At 38.5% G+C, this 16,889-nt stretch overlaps 1 protein-coding gene across 22 annotated transcripts in view; it reads left to right on the top strand.

Moving 5' to 3' along the window:
- Window positions 1-16,889, top strand: part of TPK1 (thiamin pyrophosphokinase 1) — a 391,983-nt gene that overhangs the window by 144,111 nt on the left and 230,983 nt on the right. For 20 of the 22 annotated variants that reach the window (XM_086398263.1, XM_086398267.1, XM_086398254.1 and 17 more), the window contains one exon: window positions 7,777-7,846. The exons of the other annotated variants lie outside the window; for them this stretch is intronic. In XM_086398263.1, coding sequence (XP_086254389.1) covers window positions 7,777-7,846 — 70 coding nt within the window. The remainder of the gene's footprint in view (window positions 1-7,776; window positions 7,847-16,889) is intronic. 22 annotated transcript variants of the gene reach the window in all.

Genomic DNA, 16,889 nt, shown 5'->3' on the forward strand with positions numbered 1-16,889 from the left:
AACATATATGAAATTCTTGTTAGTTGGTAGTAAAAATATGCACTTCGCAGTTTCTAGTTATTTTGTATTAAGGCCCAATTGATTAAATTATTCTATTATTATTACCATGTAGAGTTAATGATTTTTTGTTTAAAAGAATCAGTTTGTTTGCTAGAAACTGTCATGTAGTAAATTGTGTTAAACTATTCTGAAGATGTCAGAGGTACTTGGAAAGGTACAGGTATGAACTGACAAGGTATTCTATTTCTACAAAATAAGATACATGTATTTCTTATTTGTGTGACAAATATCTGATTTTGATGCCTTTTCACTATTGATGCAGAAATAAATCTCAATTGAAATATGACTTGATATAAGTTCTGAGATCTAATACCACTGATCCATTAAAAAAGGAGAGGGGAAGGAATTCTGGTGCTAAATGAACAGGCAGAGGAGGGATACTGGCTTGGTATCTTGGGTCTTCTCCCATTAGGGTACACATTTGCATCAGTTTCGTTTAAAAGCCTTTACTTTTGCCAGGTGAACCAGCCACCGTCATTACTATTTTCTTTTATTCCAGCTCTTCTCGGTAGTTCTAGGCGCTTAATTATTTTTGCTCATTCATAGAAATCTGCCACATCTCGTTATTTTGTCACTGCCACTTTACCAGCATTACAAAACGAACTGAGCCAATAGAAGTCGTCATTCTCACGCCGTCTGGCAGTTACATCTCTGATGGTGGTTTCTCATCTGATATGGGGGAGGAAGTGAGCCACCCAGCACACAGTCAGAAGGATCTGACTGTTCTCACCAGTGGCAAATAATTTAGTAATGGAGTCTCAAATAAATAGGAGGCGCAAATAGAGAGGGTATGGATTTTTGCTGGAAGATTGCCTAGAATAGTATAGGTATTAATATGTACAGTTGGTAGAAGAGGTCTTACTGAAGATTCAGAGAGTCTAAAAGAGAGGATAAGATGGTAGGTTTGCATGGTTTGCATCTGGGATGAATTGGAAGGCAGTTGAGCTAGGACATAAGTTGCTTTGTTAATTCTCCTGACATTGGTAGCTAGGATGAATGTAGCTTCTGGGTGATAGTCATGTTTTTAAGTTGAAATTTTTAAGAATAGTGATGAGCAATCTGCCTTACAGCTGGATGTGATGGGATCCTGGGCATCCTGAAGAACTGTAAGTGGTCTTCCAGTTTGGGCATTGGGAGTGATTTTTGCCAGCTAGGGGATATTTTCCATTGTCTGTGGATTTTTGGTTGTCACAACCCGGGTACTACTGGCATCTAGTGGGTAAGGGCACAGACACTGCTGAATATCTTACAATGTACTAGACAACCCCTCACAACAAAGACACAGGGAATTTGCTGGCAGTCCAGTAGTTAGGAGTTGGGGCTTTCACTGCCCAGGGCACGGGTTCGATCCCTGGTTGGGGAACTAAGATCCCATAAGCTGTAAGGCACAGCCTTAGTAGCAAGGTTGAGCAGCCCTGTATTTTAACCAATACCAACAAGGGTCTGTTTTGTTTCCTTATTTCCTGTAGATTGAGTATGCATATTTGCTGTCTTGTCCTTACAGAATGGCCAGTCTTTAGTAGAAATTTAATGATGGAGAAGGCATGCACCCTTAATCATTCCCAACAACTCACCTTTGGACAGACCTGCATATGCTGGCTTCATTTACAAGACCCTGTTTTTCTGCACCACTTCCCTCTTTGTAGTTTTTACACTTTATGAGCTTTACTCATCTTTGAGGAAAATTTCCCTGTGCCACTTTAGGATAAACAGTTTGATGTTTGGCTATTATTAAGTTTTCTTAGTAATGAGATATTTGGTGTCACTAAGTGTTAAAGAGGTACCTGATTATAGACTTTATAAATAGCATCAAAGATGACTAAATATCATACTTTATCTCCATAGCGCATAACTAGGAGAGGAGGAGGCAGAAGGTGGCAGAGAGAAAGGATAATAGAATTTACACAGCAGCATTTACTTAAAGATAATAAAAAAATTTCATTACATGACATGAACCAGCCCATTAGGACTAGCACAGCACTCTGCACGGAGATGTTCAGTATAAATACCATTTGCTTTTTATTTGAAATAAGGATAATTCTGTGTTACTGACTTGACTAAAATTTAAAGAGTGTTCCACTCACTATTTGTGGGATATTGTAAATAATGTGAGCTCTTTTAATAATTGCACATAAATATACTGTAAATTAAACCTTTCATCTAAAACTACGAAAGAGTTATCTAAACAGCAATTAATTATGCACTTTGGTACTCCTGTGAGTGAAGTACATTGTTGCTGTCTATTTCAGAGAGCACAGATTTCCATGAAAAGCTTTGAATGAAAGTTTTCCCCCCATGAAATAACCTCTCAATAGGGAAAGCATGGTAGTCCATCTGTTAACCATGAACTGACTGATCTGGATCATAGTTGAGGCTTTGCAGGTGAGAGTGTGTACAAATAATAAGCCAGCTACCTACAAAAATATTTACTTCCTCTTAAGACCTTGATCCAGTACAGACTTGAGACATAATAAGGTCGTATTCTCCAACCAATAGGAAGATTATGTGTCTTTGAAGTAGAAATTAATATTTGGATTAGTTAAGGCTCCTTTAGTTTCAAATGACAGAGAACCCAGCTCAAACTGGGCTGAGCCGAAAAAGGGGGATTTATTAGCTCATGCAGTCAAATAGGCTATTGCTAGGACTACAGGGCGGAGAAGGCAATGGCACCCGACTCCAGTACTCTTGCCTGGCAAATCCCATGGATGGAGGAGCCTGGTGGGCTACAGTCCATGGGGTCGCCAGCAGTTGGACACGACTGAGCGACTTCACTTTCACTTTTCACTTTCATGCATTGGAGAAGGAAATGGCAACCCACTCTAGTATTCTTGCCTGGAGAATCCCAGGGATGGGGGAGCCTGGTGGGCTGCCATCTATGGGGTCACACAGAGTCAGACACGACTGACGTGAATTAGCAGCAGCAGCAGCAGCAGCAGGACTACAGGGACTCAGACAGCACTCTTGTTTCTTAGCCTTGCCTTCGTATATTGGCTCTATTCTCTGTGCTGACGTGATAGTCCATCACAGAGCCAAACTTCTTCCATCCAGTCTCTCAGGTGGCGACAGCAGAAAAGAGAACCCGGGAGGTCTCCTTAGGATTCATTACCTTTGATTGGATCACATCTCTGTCTCTGAATCAGTCTCTCTGGGCAGGGTATATAACATCATGGATTGAGCCATGTGCCAAATCTGGGTAAGATTTAATGCCACTTATAGGTAGAGAGTGCAAGAGTGGGGTTACCTTGATGAAAATTAGTTATTCAAAAAATAAATCTTTACCTTAACCCTGTCTTCTGCAGAAGTACCATATAAATACATATGAGCTACTTTAAAAAAATATATGGTTCTGTACAAGGGTCTTGATATATTTTACCAATATTCAACTGCTGATATTTAAGTTTGCTGGCAGTTTTTTCAGGATTACACATAATATCACAGTGACTATCTTTGTCTATATGTCCTGTGAATTTGGGCAAGTTTTATAGAGACTACATAGAATTTCTGGATCAAAGGTTGTGCACATTTAAATTTTTATAAATCTGCCAAACTGTCTCTCAAAATTATAATTTTATCAACAGCATGTAAGAGAATTTGTTTCCCCATGTTACTTCCTTCTCATTTTATCTTTGTTGTCTCTCCAGTTCCTGAAACATTTTGTGAGTTTGGTAAAATATATATAATACTCTTTATTTTGCATTAGAATCAGTGTACTTGGGAGTAGTTCGGTCATAAGACTAATAAGTAGGTGATCTAGACTGGAATCAAAATGTATCTTTCAGATGGCTAAGACTGAAAAATATTTCTTTCACTTTAGTTTACTCTTTCTTCCATCTTAATACTTGAAACCAATTTAATAGTCTGCTTTTCAGAAAATCAAATTATTTATGTCCAACTTTATTCAATAGAAATTAATGAAGTAACCGATTAGCCTCTGATTGTGAGTCAAACTCTTCAGTATTTGTCAGTAACAGTCATTTATATGATGCCAGGTTAAAAAAAAATGTTGAAGATGTATTTAATATGCTTACTGGTAGTACCAATATATAAAGTTGATGTACAGATTTTAATGTATGTTAGTCTTCAGCTCATATCAGACTGATGCATAATAAACAACTATTCAACCATTGAAGTTGTAGTATTTGATAAATCTGCAAAAATTTTGCTGTATAAGCCAATAAAAATTTTACATTAAGAATAACTCATGCAGTAACTTCTATTCATTAAAGCTTGGCATAATTTAAATGATGATGGAGTGAGTATATATTTGAGGCTGACTCATGATTTATCAAAAATATCTTATTTGAGAACGTCCTTTACTTTTTTTAGTTCTTATTTTTTTTCAAGTTGGTCGCTTTCATTAATAGTGATATTTCTTTACTCAGTTTTCAAGTTGCTGTCAACAAATTCCTGCCAACATTATGTAATGCATGCGTGAAACTTTATTTTCCAAATGCCATTTTATTTAAGTATATGGGAAATACTTTAATTGGATTTAAAAGTGAGATTTAAAAGTGGTTAAGTATCTTTTTTTGATAAACATTATTCATAACAAAATAAAATAGCTTTAGGATGTACTGGAACTTATTTTTTTTCTTACAGATGGCTTGTACCCCAATCCCAGCTTCTAGGTAACGAAAGAGTGGTCCACAGATTTTATGAAGCCATTTAAAGCAGGAATTTTGTTTGTTTGTTCAGTCACTCAGTCATGTCTGATTCTTTGCACAACCCCGCAGACTGTAGCCCACCGGGTTCCTCTGTCCATGGGATTTCCCAGGCAAGAATACTAGAGTGGGTTGCCATTTTCTTCTCCAGGGGATCTTCCCAACTCAAGGATCTAAGTGGCATCTCCTGCATTGTCAGGCAGATTCTTTACCATTGAACCACCTGGGAAGCCCTTAAAACAGGAATAGATGTGTATAAATTTACTTCCTCTGACTTAGGTGTTTCTCTTTTAATTAACTGCTCTAAAAATACCAATTTAAATCAGGGTATGAGAAATAATAGGCATGGGGAAACAATTTTGGATTATGAAAGTAACACTGATTTTTAACTGAACAAGAGTTAATAATCAACAGTGTTACAGATTTGTCCACTGAATTAATCTGTCCTCTCCCTGTTGTTGCATTGCGTTGCATTCCTTCTGTCCTGGCCCTCATCAGCATCTACAGTGCGATGCATGTATGCAATTCTGTTTCTCCTTTTTCCACGAAAGTGAGAGTCTGGAGAGCTAGTTCTTTCTGGTATTCATCTTTCTGTTCTGTTTAGGGCCTGCCACATAATAGGTATAAATGTTAAATTCATCTGATCTCTGCAAAATAATATAGTGCAATAACTTGACAAGTTACTGTTGACAATCCTTGGCAACTACTTTTATATTTTCATTTTACTTCAGTGACTCAATTTTTACATAAAAAGATCCCATAGATGTGTAAATTTTGTTTACAGAGAAATGTTTTATGTACTCTGAGGGTAATTACTGATAGTTTTACCATCTGTTTCTATTTATCAGTATTTCCCATCTCCCTGTTCATTTATTTGGCTGAGTCTTTTATGTGTGAGATTCTTTAACCATTTAGCTTTTGATGTCTTTGAAATTTTAGTTTTTGATATTTAGGAAACGTACAGAATATTTTACGATGTTCTGCAAGTTATGTTTATGGTATAACTTGAATTTGAGTCCCATTCTTTAAAGGGAAATGTGTGTTGTTGGTTAATTGGTAAAATGATACATCTCTCTTAGATATGTTTGTAAAACCTCTTATTTTTGTTTTGCACTTTTTAAGAACCTTAGACTTTTCTAGGAACACAATGCTTTTTTAGTGTTTATTTTCATTTTAACAGGAGTGGAGAAAGAAGACTAATGTTTGTTGAATGCTTACTATGCTCCAGTACTGTGATGAGCACGATATATCATTATATAATGACAAGCAGTTGTCATTAATTGCTTAATGACTCTGTCAAAGGTGATACTATTACAATTTACAGATGAAGAAGCTGAAGCAAAAAAAGAATATCTTTTTTCCCCCCAACTTGGTCTCTGTTTTATTCTGATGTAATGTAGGACCCAGGAAACTATCTTATGTATATCATGGATGAGCAGAAAATTCACTGGGATCTTTACCATGCCAATGTGATCAGTTCGTTATCCTTTCACCCCACCTGTCAGTGAATACCTAGAAATCTGGAGGTAGATATTACTGAATATAAACACTCTTTTAAGTGGATAGCTAAATTTGCAGAATGGGAAGGTGATCTCATCAGTGTAATTCAATGAAGAGGTAGCTCTAAAAAATACAGCTGTCTCTTGGTTTCTGTGAGAGGCTGGATCCCCTGAGATACCAAAATCCACAGACGCTGAAGTCACTTATGTGAAATGGTAAAGGAATACAGTTGGCCCTCTGCATCCACGGATTTCACTTTCACAGATCCAAGAGCAGTCCGTATATTAGAAACCTTTGGATCTGGAGGGCCAACTATAGTTTATTTTTTCTGAAACTGCTGGTGTCCATGCTCTTTGCTTATTTTTATGGCCTTGTGATTGGTTTTAACAGCTTTGTGGGAACAGGAATAAGACTTTGGTTTGTTCAGGGTGTGAGGAATTAGCCTGTTTAGACATCTCAGCATTCTCTCATGTATCACCCAGGATTTAAAAGAGAAAGTTTGATTTGACATTAATAGGTAAAAGATTTTTTTATTAAAGAAAAGAATAAAGGGGATGAATTGATGCTAAGACTGACATTTCTAGGAAAATTAGATATTAGAGAAGTAACAACAGAGATAGTAGACCATGGATTAAAACAATTTCAAGGAATGATTGACCAGTAACTTCAAATCCTAGGGTGATATCACAGAAAAAACATGAGAAGGCAAGCAATAAAAAATCCCAGTTAGAGGGGCAGCTGGGCTTTTTTTGCTTTATTTGATATCTTAGGATTTTTTCCAAGTTTCAGTCAATTTTGTAACACCTCTATTTTTACAGTCACACATATCTAGATTATTAGTTACTTCATATTTTATAGTAAACTTACAGTGTTATGATTTATTTTTAAGAGGAACCTTCTGTATCACAATAAAATATGGAAACCCTTGAAAGTGAAAGTCACTCAGTCATGCCCAACTCTTTGCAGCCCCATGGACTGCAGCCTGCCAGGCTCCCCTGTCTGTAGAATTTTCCAGGCAAGGATACTGGAGTGGGTTGCCATTTCCTTCTCCAGGGGATCTTCCCGACCCAGGGATTGAACCCAGGTCTCCTGTACTGCAGGCAGATTCTTTACTGACTGAGCTACCAGGCAAGCCCTATGGAAACTCTTAAAATCTGCCGTAAATAAAAACTTTCTATAAAAACTCATAAAATTAAGGAGGAAAGTTATAAGCTATGTCCTCTTGCCTTTGAGCCCAAGACCTGTCTTCTGTTAAAAAGAAGAAAAAGCAAGCTTTAAGGGTTGCTGAGGATATCATATATGTCTTCCTCTTTATTTAATAGGAGGAATTGGAAAAGGTGGAAAAAGGAAATGTACTTTGTCTTAGGCAATTCTGTCTTATTTGTGTGTGTGATGGGTACGATGGTTTTTAGTTCCAGCAACATTGTTGGCTGAATGTGAAATGTGGAGGGAAGCATGACCGTGTGTGTGTCTGAGTGTTTTAACATTCATCGTGTGATAGAATGCTGCTCTGAGCTTCCTGTATTGAAAGATTCTTTGTTTTTTCTTTTTGAAGCTCTTTTAAGAGCCTGTGCTGATGGAGGTGCCAACCACTTATATGACGTCACAGAAGGAGAGAGGGAGAGGTAAGCTTTCTTTCAGCCAGTGTCTGTTACATCAGTTCTGCTTTTGAGCTTGTTTTATTTTTTTCTTAGTAAATTGTGGTTGTTCATTTTCCTTCAAATTCTTACAGAAAACCACCTCAGAGAGAGAGCAAACTGCTTAACCATGTTGTATTAGTCTTTGCTTTGAGTGGTATCTATTAATAGAAATAGGCCAATCATACTCTTCTTAAAAAAATTCTATTTCAAAAGTCTTTTAAAATAACATTATCAAATATCAGTACATGTGAGGACTTTTGATATTGACTAAAATAATGGTAACTTGAGTTTTTATTCAAATAGTTTAAAGGACTACAAATTGATCTTATATAAAATCCTGTTGTAGAAGGTGCAAGACTTTTATAATAGTATTGAATAAAACTCAGTATAATTTAACTTAGTTCTGAGTTGTGCACACATGCACTTTTAAGAGAGAACTAATTTATTTCTTAATTATTTGTCACCTGTACACTCTGGTTTTCCAGATCTTGGCATGGTGAGCTATTTTTAGATATGGTGAGCTATTTTTAGACATGAGAATATGTTTGATGAAAGCACAGTTTAAATCTAGCTCACTGCCAACATATGTCTAGTTCATCCTCTTGGCAAAGACAATTTATAGTGTAGGTATAAGTAGACTAGCTATGAAATTTAGTTCCACGTGTGTTACTAAATGTACTAGAATATTTACAGTTTGAGAAATCACCTCCTTGCTGTAAAAAATCAAAGTATTATGATTCAGCATATCATGGGAATGAATTAAATACACGTATTTTGAAATGAGGTAAAATACGTCTTTATGACATCAAAATTTTTACTTCACATTTCTAATGGAGATGCTTTTTGAAAGCACCTGGTTGCTTATAGAAGAAAGGCATGTTTTCTTTGAGATTGGACATATGTAGATGTATAATCAAAAAATATAGCCACAGTGACAGCCTAGGAAGCAATTTAAGTTCTTAACATGTCGTGCTTCTTTATTTATTTTTTTTGATAAGAACTTTTAAGATTTATTTTCAACAATTTTCAAACATGTAAGGTGGCGTTGTTAACTATTGTCAGAATCCTGTACATTATCACACCCCCAGGACTTAGAAGTAGAAGTCTGTACTTTTTTTTTTTTTAATGAATTTATTTTTTATTGAAGGATAATTGCTTTACAGAATTTTTGTGTTTTCTGTGAAACCTCAGCATAGATTGGCCATAGGTATACACATATCCCTTCCCTTTTGAAACTCCCTCCCATCTCCCCCCCATCCCACATTTCTAGGGTGATATAGAGCCCCTGTTTGAGTTTCCTGAGCCATACAGCAAATTCCTGTTGGCTCTCTATTTTACATATGGAGGATGGTGTGGAGATTCCTTATAAAACTAGGAATAAAACCACCATATGACCCACTCCTGGGCATATACCCTGAGGAAACCAACATTGAAAGAGCCGCATGTATCCCCTTGTTCATTGCAGCACTATTTACAATAGCTGGAACATGGAAGCAACCTGGATGTCCATCGACAGATGAATGGATAAAGAAGTTGTGATATGTATACACAATGCAATATTACTCAACCATAAAAAGGAATACATTTGAGTCAGTTCTAGTGAGGTGGATGAACCTAGAACCTACTATATAGAGTGATGTGAGTCAGAAAGAGAAAGATGCATACCGTATTCTAACACATATATACGGAATCTAGAAAAATGGTACTGAAGAATTTATTCACAGGGCAACAGTGGAGAAACAGACATAGAGAATAGACTTGTGCTTCTTTATTTTTAAACTTTGTGGATTCCTTTGACTGTATTTCCTACAACCTGACATGGGCAGGATGTGAAAAAATACTCAAGTATGTGTTATAAGAAGTGTCCAGCCTGTTTTTGCAGTGAGGAGCATAATGGCCATAAAGGCAAGATCTGAAGAGGTGCTTTTGCTGACCAGCAATCTGGTACCGAGTGCCATTTCTCTAATGATGGGTGTAGCTTATGAATATAATTGTATGAAGCAGAGCTGTGAAAGGAATTGACACGGTACTTTTTCAGTCTTCCTTGAGCATAAGAACCGTCTAGAATGCCTATGAAAAACCATAGATTTCGGTCCTGATTACTTTTATTGGATGGAACTGGACACTAGTAAGACAGATAACATCCAACATATTTACTCTCATTTGAAAATAACGCACATCACCAATTTGGGAATGAGTGCCATTATTTTTGCCCAAATTTCAAAGGAATCATTTCCAGTACTTTTGAACACATTTATAAGTAACCTTAGGGAACTCTTCCAAGAAGATTTATATGATTTATCTAACAACTATGTGTCTGTATATGAAGATATTTAAGAAGAAAATGTACTTGGTGTTGATTTCTGAGTTATAATAATGTGTTTGCCGTGGTACACGTCTGAAACTTGGGGGCATGGTTGGCTGGGGTGAGGGTAGAGTCCTTAAAGGGAGATGAGTGAGGCTAACTGCTTCATGTGGGAATTAAAGCCTTGGAATAAATCTCATTAAATCCAAACACTAACCTGTTAAACTAATTGGACGTAGCTGACTAAACATGGTTCCTGTTAGCTGTATTTTTAACAGAAAAGCTTTACAATGGAAAGAGAAGAAATATTCATGAGTTTTGGAAAGCCAAGTTAGGGATGTGGACCACTGCTTCACTTGTTCTTGATTTTTATTTATTCACTGTCCTAATCTACAATATAATACCTTAGAATTATGCAATAAAGCATGAATATGTAGGGAATCATCTTTAATTGGAGAGAAAGTGGGATCTTTACACATTAGGAATGGAAAGAAGGAAGACTTGATGCAGACAGTAGCAGAGGAGCAGGGTTTGCAGAGGGATGGTGCTGAGGGAAATTCAGTGGTAACCTCACGTCTGATCCTGTACTGAATGCATTCAGCCTTCTGCATCTTTCACAAAGGTTTGTCTTTGTGTCAACTTTGAAGGTGCACTTCAGTTTAGTTCAGTTGCTCAGTCGTGTCCGACTCTTTGCCACCCCATGAATCGCGGCACGCCAGGCCTCCCTGTCCATCACCAACTCCCAGAGTTTACCCAAACTCAGTCCATCGAGTTGGTGATGCCACCCAGTCATCTCATCCTCTGTCGTCCCCTTCTCCGCCTGCCCCCAGTCCCTCCCAGCATTGGTCTTTTCCAATGAGTCAACACTTCACATGAGATGGCCAAAGTATTGGAGTTTCAGCTTTAGCATCAGTCCTTCCAGTGAACACCCAGGACTTATCTCCTTTAGGATGGACTGATTGGATCTCCTTGCAGTCCGAGGGACTCTCAAGAGTCTTCTCCAGCACCACAGTTCAAAAGCATCAATTCTTCAGTGCTCAGCTTTCTTTATAGTCCAACTCTCACATCCATACATGACCACTGGAAAAATCATACCCTTGACTAGACAGACCTTTGTTTGCAAAGTAATGTCTCTGCTTTTTAATATGCTATCTAGGTTGGTCATAACTTTCCTTCCAAGGAGTAAGTGTCTTTTAATGTCATGGCTGCAGTCACCATCTGCAGTGATTTTTGGAGCCCCAAAAACTAAAGTCTGACACTGTTTGCACTGTTTCCCCATCTATTTCCCATGAAGTGATGGGACCAGATGCCATGATCTTAGTTTTCTGAATGTTGAGCTTTAAGCCAGCTTTTTCACTCTCCTCTTTCACTTTCATCAAGGTTACCGCTCTCCATTTACAAGGTGTTTTTCTTTTAAATAAGCCCTGAATGTTTTTGTTTACTGTTGAAAGCAATGCGTGATGATTTGAGTGTGTATTAGTGAGTTGGGAGAAACAGAAAGAAGAAAATAAAAATTACCTGTTACATCTCCCTACATAGCAAAGAGTTCCATTGAGTTCTGCCATTGGACTTCAGAAAATATGACTAATATTTCTTGTTCCGGTGAATGTAACCTCAATGAATGTAAATTCCCTTGTGCCTAGAAAATTTCCTGAGAGTATTAGACACTCAAAACATATTTGTTAATGGATATTTGGTTACAGTTGTTCTGTTCTCTCTTCCCTAAGGTTTTGAGTGACTTTGACTGATGCCCTGTGTATTTTGGGTAACAAGATTGCCTCTACTCTCAGAGCTGATAGGTTCTGATTTGAGGGTATGTTCAGTCTGTATATGAGACTGAGGAGGGTGGAGATCCAGTCAGCGAGACACAGAATGGGCACTGCCAGTGAGAGCTGGATCTGAGCAGTGGTTGTAGACTTGAGATGAAAGAGGAAGGAATTTTATGAAGACTCAGTCTTCATACAGTGAGACTTGTATACTCTTAACTGTTTCCCTCAGCCCAGATGTCTGTTTTTGGAAATGTGGAGTAGTAAGTTTGGGTAAGATGTGTAGACTAATACCCCTAGTTCTAAAGCTGCAGCCTGATACTGACTCCAGTCTCACATTTATGTATTGGTAGTGGTCTGTGACTGAAAGTCCTTTGGAGGCCTCACAGCATCTGCCTCCTGTCTTCTCTCAAGTAGGTAGAATCCTGGTCAGAATCCAGATGGTGAAGCCTGGCCCCATGGTCAGAATAATCACAGGACGCAGAGATGAGGGGGGAAAATACAAGAGAAGCAGGGTAGGAATCGCTAGGAAGGTTTTGTGGAGCAGACTTTTTTCTTGTTCATCATTGATAGGCATTGGAGGTTTGTTTCATTTTTGTATTGGTGGTTTTATTGACATTGTATTAGGTCAGAAAAGTGTAAATTGTCCACACTGAAGAATATTGCATGGTTGTTGTTCATACTAGTAAGTGATAGTGATGACGGGAGGGTTATGCTCTCCCCGCATACCCCTACCGCTCTCCTCCCATACCCCAGTTACTCTTTTTTTCTGCATGTTTAACAGATACTCTAAGAGAAGGAAATGGCAGCCTACTCCAGTACTCTTGCCTGGAAAATTCCGTGGACAGAGGAGCCTAGGAGGCTCCAGTCCATGGGGTCGCACAGAGTCGGACACGAGTGAGAGACCTCACTTTCACTGTCTTTCTACGAGAAGAACAGGTGCTGCTCTGGTCAGTTTTTAACCAGGGTCTGAAGAGCAGTCAGCTGTAACTGTAATTGCCAGCATTGCCCACCGCATGCGTGTGCGTGTGTGCTGGGTTGCTCCAGTTTCGTCTGACCCTTTGCGACCCCCACAGACTGTAGCCCGCCAGGCTCCCCTGTCCCTGGGATTCTCCAGGCAAGAATACTGGAGTGGGTTGCCACGCCGTCCTCCAGGGGATCTTCCCGACTCAGGGGTGGAACCCACATCGCTTACGTCCCCTGCCTCTACCACTAGTGCCACCTGGGAAGTCGTAATGAATATTAAAAACAAGCATACAGACACACAGAGAATTGCACAGGTATAATGATAAAACTCAGGCATCGAACCCAGGTCTCCCGCATTGTAGGCAGACGCTTTACCGTCTGAGCCACCAGGGAAGTCTGGAATGATAAAACTCAGTGAATTTTCACAAAGGAGGGCACAGTAATGTAAACAGTACTGAGACCAGCAAGAGTATTATCCCAGCACTGGGCTACCTTCCTCATGTTCTCCATTATTGCCAACCCACCCTCAAAGGAAACTACTGTCTGACCTAGTGAATGTTAGATTTTTTTTCTCTACTTTTGGGCTTCATAAAATAAAATCATAATACATTGAATTTTTAGTAGATGGACATTTTTTTGGGATAAAGACTCCTCAGCTCTCTGAATCTGAAAAAAAAATGGAAGAAACATTACTGGAGGTGCTTATAGGAGAATTGCAGTCACACTAATTACTTTAAGAGATGAAGAGAGTTATGGAATTAAGTAGAAGAGAAAATAAGAACTATACAGAGGCAAAATCTATGGTACAACATAAGTAGTGTGACAACGTGGGAGATATAGCTTATATTGATCATTTAAAAAAAATAATGCCTTTAAAGGTAGGTAAGCAATTGTAAACTTTATTCTGTTAGAATCTAGTTAAGGCAAACTGATTTAAACAGAAAGCTTTTTTCTCTCTATGATAACCCATTGACAGAAATAAGAATGTAGCATTTAACTTGTGATTCATTCATTCGTTCAAGGATTTATTGAATACCTTTAATAGTTAGGCATTTGGATGGGTTTATATATATGTGTGTGTGCTGAGTCACTTCAGTCATTTCTGACTCTCTGCAGCCTCATGGACTGTAGCCCACCAGGCTCCTCTGTCCATGGATTCTCCAGACAATACTGGAGTGGGTTGCCATTTCCTCCTCCAGGGGGTCTTTACCACTAGCACCAAGTTTCCGTTCCCTGAGAATCAGTGTTTGGCTTTTGCCGATCTCACCAGCCATGCCTAGTCTCCTTCCTGTGTTCTCCCAAACCCTTTTTCCCCACTGCCTGGGTCCAGACCCTTTCTCAGGCTGATCTTCAGCTTGAACACGTTGGTACCACCCATAATCCATTCCCACTTTCTGGCTGTCCATTCTTACTGGTCAGAATTTGTAGAGGCTTTGCATATGTTTCTCTGGTGTCTCAGATGGTAAAAGTGTCTGCCTACAATGCAGGAGACCCTGGTTCGATTCCTGGGTTGGGAAGATCGCTGGAGAAGGCAATGGCAACCCACTCCAGTACTCTTGCCTGGAAAATTCCATGGATGGAGGAGCCTGATAGGCTCCGGTCCATGGGGTCGCAGAGAGCTCCATACGACTGAGCGACTTCACTCACTCACTCACTGCATATGCTAACTTTTTTTGTAGGAAAACTGTCCAGCTGAAATGCTGTCTGCCCCATGAGGGCTCCCCTCTCTGCCCGGCCTGGACATTTCTTATGCCATAGTGGTACTTATAAATTACAGTGTTACGTTAACATTTTACCTTGATTTAGAGCTGTAAAGACATACCTTTTACTAGGTTGTAAATTTCTGGTGATCTCTTGTCCTGTAACTTTGCATAATACTTGGTAATTATTTACTTTCCCATTTTATCTTGTGATTTAGCTGTATGTAGATGTATCTTATCTCCCTCCTTAGGTGGTGAACTCCTGGAAGGTGGTGATCATAATTAATCTTCTTTATGTGCCTTGTAATACCTAGTACATTAATGAGCATCCAAGGATTTATTGAATTAATGATTTTTCTTTGATATTTTGGCAGAAATGTCACAAAGACTAAGGTTTTTTATTTATTTTTTTAACAGGGATTTTTAAGCTACAGCATCAGCTATTGGAAGTGTCTTGGTGCTAGAGAAGAAACTTTGGGGATATATGTAAATATAAGTATATATTTTAATATTATTAGCATGCATAAACCATCCATAGCTTATATCTCAAAACAGTTTCTGTTTTTTTGTCTGAACTTATGGGTAGTAGTATGTCTGGCTTACTTCTGGAATGTCTTACGTTACACTGTATTCTAATTCGTACTTGAGGAATAGTAGCAATTTTGTGCTCTCAGTCCCTCTCTTTTCAGGCAGGTAGCCCTGGTGTCCAGGTTGGGAATTGTTTAGTGAGAGTATGCATGGACTCACTAGTTAGGTCAGCATTCAGAATCGGATTCTGTGACTTTATTACTATGAGGTGTGTTGCAAGTCATTTCACTTCATGGGCTGCAGTTTCTTGAAATGTGACCTTTTAGGAAGAGATCTATCTTCTAGCATTAACTCAGAGAAATCATGATGAGGAAACGTATCACTCTTGGGGCTGATTATATAAGACTTGGATGAGTTAAGAGGATGGAGGGTGGCCCTTCAAAGCTATGGTGTGTGATGAATTATAGAATAATTGGATAAGTATATGAGCTGTAAATAGTCTTTCATAGTTAATATTCTCTGTGCAGTAATTGTACAACCACTTAGGAAGCTTGTAAGAGCTTATCATATTGTGGTTAGAATCATGGAATATGATGTCTGGCTTCTGTGATTCTTTTTTGTTTTTAATCAGCTTTGTTCAGGAATAATTTCACACAATAAAATTGATTTTAAACATAGAGCTGAATTGGTTTTGAACTGGTGAACAGTTGTATTCATGACCACAGTCAAGATGTCTGCCATCCCCCAGATTTCCTTCCTGTGTCCTTGGCAGTTGATCCCTTACTCTCTGGCTCCTGCAACCTTCTAGAATATCATAAGAATGGTATTACAGGGTTTGTTTCTTTTGTCTGACTTTTTTACCCTATCAAATGCTTTTCATCTTGTTGTTGTGTGTAGTTTGAATATTTTTACTGTTGAGTAGGGCTCCATTATATAGATACACCACTATTTTGTTTGTTTGTATTGATGCTTTCATATTGTGGTGCTGGAGAAGACTCTTCAGAGGCCTTTGCACAGCAAGGAGATTAAACCAGTCAGTCTTAAAGGAAATCAACCCTGAATGTTCCTTAGAAGGACTAATGGCTGAAGCTGCAATACTTTGGCTACCTGATGCGAAGAGCTGACTCATTGGAAAAGACCCAGATACCAGGAAGGATTGAGGGCAGGAGGACAAGGGGACGACAGGGATTGAGATGTTTGAATGGTATCACCAACTCAATGGAGTTGAGCAAACTCTGGGAGATAGTGAAGGACAGGGAAGCCTGGTGTGCTGAAGTCCTTGGGTTGCAAAGTGTCGAACCTGACTTAGCAACTGAACAGCATGATGCAACTGATGGACTTGATTCTTAAGAATTGCCTTTATGGTGGCGATCTGTTATTTTTTAGGTGTTTCTTTGGGAGGAATGTTAGTTCTTTTAGTTGGAACCAAACAAAAATTTCAACGTTGTCACTTCAACCCTAGAGGTTATGTAAGTAGTAGTAGACATTCATATATAAGACCTATATTTTCTCTCAAGTGAAGATTCTGTACAAGCTTGGTCAATATTGTAGGTTTTTATGGAATAAGACAATAAAAGTAAAACTATTGTGTAGTAACTTGGTGTCAAGTATCTGAATATACATCTCAATCTTAATAACCTCCGATATGTGTGACAATTGATTTGTCTTACCTGTGACTATAGTTTTCTCTGTGATAGGGATTTATTTTCAAGTATTCATGATGTAATTGAAAAAGTACTATGCTTTAACATGGCTTCCCTGGT

The sequence above is a fragment of the Bos grunniens genome, chromosome 4 (genome assembly GCF_055505025.1).
Source record: "Bos grunniens cultivar Pamir isolate PY7600 chromosome 4, Bosgru_T2T1.0, whole genome shotgun sequence".
NCBI classification, from domain to species: Eukaryota; Metazoa; Chordata; class Mammalia; order Artiodactyla; family Bovidae; genus Bos; species Bos grunniens.